This window comes from Geotrypetes seraphini, chromosome 6, assembly GCF_902459505.1.
Source record: "Geotrypetes seraphini chromosome 6, aGeoSer1.1, whole genome shotgun sequence".
Lineage (NCBI taxonomy): Eukaryota > Metazoa > Chordata > Amphibia > Gymnophiona > Dermophiidae > Geotrypetes > Geotrypetes seraphini.
The window spans coordinates 4,412,674-4,420,410 of record NC_047089.1 but is presented as its reverse complement, the minus strand read 5'-3'; the positions used below and the strand labels follow the sequence as shown (position 1 = coordinate 4,420,410).

Sequence of the window (7,737 nt, the reverse complement as noted above, 5' to 3'; positions counted from 1 at the left end):
GCCCCAAGATGTTCTCCATTGTGTCATCCAGGACTGAAGGGGTTAAAGCTGCTGTCTTGCCTGCCTTTACCCCAGGACCTTTGGTTTAGACTGGTTCTGAATATTTCTGCTTATAGAAAGCTGCCAGCAGGGAGCGCTCTCCGTATCGGTTTGGATAGTGGCCATCATTTTAAAACATCCCACTTGTCACTGTGACAGAATATTTAAGACCAAAAGGAGAAATAAATGGACAGAAACAGATCTTGCACAAAAATATTTATTAATAAAGCAAACTGGCAGAAATGAGAGAGTTCTCAGATATCAATTGCTTATTTTTTTAAGCAACTTTTTTTGGATTAAAATTATTTTAAACAATCATTTACAACACAAACATCCAGTCACAAAAAAACAAAACCAAAAATAAGAGTTGAAAAGCTTTGAGAGAATCCTTTGCTATTTGCCAACAGTGTCTTCAGGGAAAAGGGATATGCTCAGGGCAAGATGTGGCTGGGGTGCCATGGCACTGGGTGACAATTACATTGAATTAGAGCAGCAAATCTTAAAGTTTGGGTTCTCAGGAGTGGAATTTGGTGGGAGAAGAATTCCCATCCATTCCGGTCTTTATCTGCTGTCATTTCCTAGGGCTGTGCATGCAAATGTCTCGGACTGGCTAGGTCAGGGGTGTCCAATGTCGGTCCTCGAGGGCCGCAATCCAGTCGGGTTTTCAGGATTTCCCCAATGAATATGCATTGAAAGCAGTGCATGCACATAGATCTCATGTATATTCATTGGGGAAATCCTGAAAACCCGACTGGATTGCGGCCCTCGAGGACCGACATTGGACACCCCTGGGCTAGGTGCACCTCCAGGAGGGGGATTGCAAAGCATTATTGCAAAGTTTCTCAAAGGGAATGGGGACTTGTATACTGCCTTTTTCTATCCTTGGCATTCAAAGCAGTGGGCACTGGAAGTTTGGTGACTTGCCCAGGGACACAAGGAGCAGCACCACCAGGATTTGATCTCACGATATCTGGGTGCAGCCAGTGAGCCACAATCCTTCCTCAGGGAACCTTGAATATGCATTAACTAATTTGCATACAATGGAGGAAGTGCATGTGACTATATCTCATGTATATAGGCATTTGCATAGTAGATAAAGAACAAATTTTGTCTGTTTCACATCAGGAAAATGTCAATCTTTGGCCTCTGGTTGAAGCGTATACAGTTCAAAGCAAGCAACAGCACAAGGTTGAGTCAGCAAAATAGGGGAGTGGAGGGACGTGATTCTCAGGTACAAACAGTAACACACCCTCACTGCCAGATGCTGTAGGGGGATTCCAGGCTGGGAAATAAAAGGAAAGGAACATTTTTGGAAATGAGACCAAGCAGTTCTTGCATTGGCAAGGCTGCACCTCCAGCGGAAGGAAGAATGGGCACCAATACTGACACAGCCTAGAAGATGGAGCCCTCTACCTCAACCAGCATGTAATTGTTGGGTTGGCCCAAGAGCAGGCTACTATGTTAGCACAGTGGGTCACATCCTTCAACCAAAATATACAAGTATGGTGGACGATGGTCCAGCACTGAGAAAGCATGGAAATGTCACCCCATTAATGGGTCACTGCAGATCACTTTCCATAAGAGGCTTCATAAACAGCCGACTCCTAGGGGAATTCAGCACATGGTTTTGAAGAGAGTCTGTGACATTCCCCCCATCATAAGATACCTAGCTCCTCCGTGCCCCACCTTAGCATGCCTCACTTCAGTCCCTTGCCGTAGACACCCCTACCCATCCTTCTCATTCCCAAACCTTCCCATCTCCAGCCTAGAACACTCGGCACGGATCGACAAAGGTGGATGAGGAAAACAGCATCCTCTTCCCTCCTCCTCTGCTGCCCTGGGTGTCTGACTGCTGATCTTCAAACATGGAGGAAGGATACATTAGAGCCCTCATGGTTCAAATTTGGTAGCTGGTTCCAGGCGGCAGCAAATGAGGATATGTCACAGCTTGCAGCCAACTCTCTGCCTCACTTGTGCCGATCAGTACAAGAACAGGATGGAGGCAGCATGGGGAAGGGAGACATTGAAAGTCACTCTATACCAGGGATCTCAAAGTCCCTCCTTGAGGGCCGCAATCCAGTTGGGTTTTCAGGATTTCCCCAATGAATATTCATTGAAAGCAGTGCATGCACATAGATCTCATGCATATTCATTGGGGAAATCCTGAAAACCCAAATGGATTGCGGCCCTCAAGGAGGGACTTTGAGACCCCTGCTCTACACCCTCTAGGTCCCTGTGACACAAGTGCAAATGTTATACTGGATAGTGGCACAGAATTCCCTCAGGAGTTACAGCGCTAGTCGTCACTCAGACCAAGAAGGACATACGGTCTGGCCCAGTACAGGCTGAAATACTCCCAACTAATTACTTACTGTAGAGGCTGCACAGTTCATAGCTGTCTGGGATAACCGATTGAAAAGCCCCAGGGCAGTCATCGAGCAGACAACTTCCTTGGGCTAGGGGAGAGAGAGGCACCCCTGGACATCACCCATGTAGGAGCCTGCAGGTGTGCAATGTGAATTTCCCTGAAGGTTTAACAGATGCTTTGAGAACTAGGCCAGTTCTCACAAGCTTGTCTAAAAAAATAAAATATTTTAAAATATATATTACACAGTATAAAAATCGATTTGCATGCAAATTTATTGCTGGGGTCCAGGCTAGAAGGTGGGAATGGAGGGGTCTCTTTCTTTGCATCCACTGCTCGGATATGGGCCCCCGAGAGCTGCTGTCCTGCAAGCTACACCAATTCCTTTCCATGGTATGATTTTAAAACACACTGCCTGGAATAAGCACACTCATTCTTATACTAAAACACACACACATGACCTGAAAAAGAAAACTCTCTGGCGGCTCAGATGGCCCTCGGCCCTATCATTTTTTACATTGTGTGGAGGATTTAGTGCTTTTGAGAGGTATCAACGTCTCGGAACTGATACAGCTGTAACTGGCAGATGTGGGCAAATGAACGTAGGTAAGAAACATCCACCCAGCACCCCAACACAGCTCCAATGGTCATACAAGCTACGCATATCCATCCACCCCAAGCTTTGTACTTTATACAATGTTTGTAAATTCTTGCCCCTGGCAGGGCTGCAGGCTGGGTACTTCCACCCTAGTGCTGCTGCATTCAGGACAAGTCTCCGCGTCTACAGAAGAGAGCAGATTGAAACAGGAAGGGACACATCAATCTGCCAAGGGCAAGAATGAATTGCTTTATGGATTGTAATATTCCTGGAAAGGCATTTAAAAGTTCCTCATAGTGAGACTGGCAGAGAGTGAGAACTGAGAGGTCCCCACCTCACATGGGAAGATATCCAAAGTGGGCCTGACTTACAAATTAGTGAAAACCACTGCTCTAGTCCAATCTACAGTACACCCCACATCCCCAGTTTCTACCATCACTCAGAGTTTGGGGCACATTCTGCTCCTCAGATAAACCCACCTATATCCTCTCCCCTCTTTAGCCCTGGTTTTGCTCACGTGGCCCAGATAGGCGACGGTCCTGTCAGGGAGAGTTACAAAAGAAGCTGCAGAGATGGACCCCCATTGCCATTTGCTCTCTAAATATGGGGAAGGCTATTTAACCCACAAGACTAAAATATTTTTAAATTCAGATGAACACATCTTGCACCTATGGTTTCATATAAAGGGTACATGTCACACTTCAGAAAGACAGACAATGCTTAAGGAAATGTGAAAGATCATTTTAAGTGCAGCAAAACCTGTCTCCCCTCATAATGTACACTGAACCTGGCCCCTCTTTTACAAACACATAATGAGGGTTTTAGCGCTGAAAGCACCAGTAACTGCTCCGCCACATAGAATTCCTATGAGCATGATTACCCAAAGTTACTGCCGCTGCCTGCGCTATGCGTTCATAAACGAAGGGGCTGGTGATACTACAATGCATGAGAACATGGCCTGTACAATTGGGGCCCAGCACAGATTTTTAAATCACTTAAATCCTATCATAAATTGCAGCTGCGAGTGAGTCGTTCATCCAGCAACATATCCACACACTTTCAATTTCATTAATCTGAGCATATGGAGATCCTCTGTGGTGGACTCTATGGAGTCATTCAACGGAGCTACTCATAGCCACCAATATGGTCATTGGTCTCCCACCTTCAAACAATTTTTTTTAAACACTTTTTTAAAAACCTTATAAATATCAAAATAAAACTTGCAGCCAAATTCCTCTGTGGTGAACTCCTTAGACCACCAGAGAATCTCCAGTGTTGCTGGATAAATGACTCTCACAGCTGCAATTTAAAAATCTGTGCGGGTCTTGTTAACCAGTATGGGCTTTGTCTACCTTGCACTTAAGTTTGACTTATGTCAAACTGAACAGTTGGGGAGCACATGGAAAGTGCCAGCTGGAGGGAGGGATTCAGGGCATCCATTGCATGGCACTGCCAGTCCTACAGCACACGATGAGGAGGTACAAGCAGGTGAAATGAGCCTTCAGCAGAAGCTTTGCTTTCATATTGTACCCAAATGTAATTAACCTTGGACTACAACTGAAAAAGGCATGCACTAAATCCAATATTTCTTCCCTTCCTGAAGGGTGGTTCTGGCTGCACACTGCAGCGAGTTTCCAGCACCCAAAGCAGATGAATGATTGGAACCGACGTGACACCAGTGAATGTGGCAGCATTGTATAGTGGACTCTCAGTTAACCAGCTCCCAGGGTTTACTGCCAGGTCTTTGCATCAGTTTATAATTCTTATCTCCCTCCCAAGAGAAGAGAACCAAGACTCCAACAGCATACTCTGGAAAGGCTTCAGCTGGAAGTCCTCTCTGCTTTCTTGATCGTTGGGGAAGAAGTGGTGCTTTCCACATGGTAGCCTTCGCACCTGTGGTACTCACAGGGCTGCCAATTGCAACTTTACAAATCGCAAAGCCACAGAAGAAACAGCAAAGGGTTAACTGTAAACAAGAGGTCCAAAGTCACCAGAAAAAAAACATGGATTTCCTGCTAACTAACCACAGATCTTCATTCTTTAGAAAACTTTGGTTTAAGGGGTCTCCATAAAGACCTAATTTATTTGATAACCAAGTGAGGGAAATATATATGTATATGGCTTCTAACAGGAGGGATTATTGTAAACAGCAGCTCTCCATCTGGAATATTGAGCTCAAGTGATCCTCAGAGGGGATCAGAGTGGAAGCCATTTGGTCTCTGTAGCTTCTTCTCAGTAAACCCAAAGGATTGACAGAAAATCAGTAGCAAAGTGTAATCTCTCCTCCAAGAAAAAAAAGAGTTGGGTAGATAGTCCTTGTCCATTGAAGGTTATCTCAAGCTGAAATAATTTTTTCTATTAAACTAAACTAAACTAAACCTTAGCATGAATAAATTCACAGTCCATTAGGAAACTCTCCACACCAATACGTTTTCACTTTGTCCATGCTTGCTGAGAATCTTCAGAGTGGTTAAAGCATCCGAACTCTGGGCATTTTTTTGGCTCTGGTTCAATTCTTCTATTAATGATTACCTGAAGAAACCCTCCTGTATCTAAGTCCTTAACTACACACGTTGTCCTTTCTTCAGTGAATTTTAGCCGATAGCTTTGGCAGCTAGGTTTGCAACTCAATAAACTTATCTGCAGTTTTGGTGGGGAGGGGTTTGCTAGGCACAAGTATCCCCTATACTTTTGGTAATGGGGGGGGAGGGGTGGCTGATAATCTTGACTCCATGTCGATGGAGAAAAATTTTAAAAAAACTTCATATGAAGACGGCAGTTACCAAAAGGTGTATGCTATGGATTCTAGTATAAATCTTTGGATTCTTTTTAAAATTAAGATCACCATGATGTAGACTACAGGGCATACAGGAATTTAAACAGAGTTAACGTCCTGGCAGTTTGGGGCTGGGCAGGCATTCATCGATATAGGGCTTAAACAGAAAGTCTGTCTTGTACCCTGAAAAATTGTGTGGAATAGAAGATTGTACATTCCAGCGTCTCAGGGGAAATGGAACTCATTGACAAATAAAGCAGGCAAGTTGTGGTGTCTTCACAAGAGCACACAGTTCTTTTTAGGCTTGACGGGGGTAGGATTCAGCACTGCTCGCACAGACTCTATAAAGATTTCTTTTATGCCTTCCTGGTTCAGGGCAGAGCACTCCATGTACTTGACCGCATGAATCTGCTTGGAAAGGCCGACTCCCTGCTGTGTGGTGATGGGTATCTGGTTTTGCTCCTTCAGCTTTTTCAAGGCCTCTGGGTTGCTTCTTAAATCTTTCTTAGTGCCCACCAAGAGAATTGGAACATTAGGACAGTGGTGGCATACCTCGGGGTACCATTTGTGTTTCACGTTTTCATAGGATGGTGGACTAGCGATGGAGAAACAGATGATGAAGACATTGGTCTGAGGGTAGGAAAGTGTCCTTAGCCGGTCATACTCCTCCTGGCCTGCTGTGTCCCAGAGATTTAGGCTAACAGTCCTGCCATCCACTGTGTTCTGGGCACTGTAATTGTCAAAGACAGTAGGAATATATTCTTTCGGGAAGGCATTGGTTGTGTAACAGATCAGCAGACATGTTTTACCCACTGCACCATCTCCCACCACCACACACTTAATACTCTGCATCCCGTCTGGTGTTCCTTCTGCTCCTCGTTGGCACCCTGGAAGGAGAGAGAGAGAGGAAAAAACAAAACAAGTCAGCCTCAGGAAGCAAAGCTATCACTCTATAGAACTAGTCTAACAGAGAATGGTGCATGTAATGCATAATGACAGTTCTCCACAGACAAGAAATCATTCAATCACTTCCCTCAAAGCCAAGTCTCAAATGTACCATGTGCAGGACACCAGGTATGACCACAAACAGCATTCAAATTAGCCTCTGTGAGAAAACAAAACTCAAGAATAAATATTGTGATTGTCTAGAGAACTAGATTTGTGAGTGGCCCTTAACCCTTTCAGGACCAAGGGACATATTTGTCCCATAACTTTAAAATCCTATAAATTTTGATTGGGATAGTCTACAGTTCTAAATTTGATATGTACGGATTCCATAGGATACTGCCTTTATGTAAACAAACTGGTTCCGACATTCATTCATTAGCGTCGTTGCTAGATTGACGAGAAGATTCACTTGCCACACTGTCCATAAGCCAGAAGTGTGATTTTTTTAAAATAAAAATAATGATATTTCACAAAAAAAATCAATTTTTTGGCATCTGCAAGCCCTTTTTACCATAAAAATGTCGTCAAAACCACAAAAATTGGCCTACGATCCTTATGGTCCTGAAAGGGTTAAGGAGTAGCGTTATCTATCTTTTCCATATTGTAATTTGGTTACCTCTCATTACTGGTCTTCCTCCTCATCCATTTCTGTACAAAAGCCAGTATGGAAAGCCATCCTCAGTCCTACCTATATCTATATTATGTCCCCCCCCAAATCTAGAAAAACATTATACTTTGGGGAAAAAAGTGAACCTTTCCCGTACCTCAAGCACAGCGTTGGTCCTACATTAATGACACACTATTGTCTCGGTGACCATTTGTTCCAGAGTTGCTTCCTCACCCTTCAAGACATCTAGAGATCCTTCATTCTGACTATTCAGAGTTTGTTAAGACCTTTCAAAAGGATTAACTAACAGATGCCCCATCTTTGGCATCGTAAGCCCCCCCAATCACCCTTTCTCTATACCCTTTAACCTTCATTGGAGTTCCTTTCTCTCTCAACTCCTGTAA

The 7,737-nt window shown here is 44.1% G+C and overlaps 1 protein-coding gene across 6 annotated transcripts in view; it reads right to left on the bottom strand.

The window, feature by feature from the left end:
* Window positions 1–760: 760 nt before the first annotated feature.
* The window catches only part of RHOG (ras homolog family member G), an 87,084-nt gene continuing 80,107 nt past the window's right edge, over window positions 761–7,737 (bottom strand). For all 6 annotated transcript variants that reach the window (XM_033948370.1, XM_033948372.1, XM_033948371.1 and 3 more), the window contains one exon: window positions 761–6,665. In XM_033948370.1, coding sequence (XP_033804261.1) covers window positions 6,055–6,665 — 611 coding nt within the window. In that variant the 3' untranslated portion in view covers window positions 761–6,054. The remainder of the gene's footprint in view (window positions 6,666–7,737) is intronic.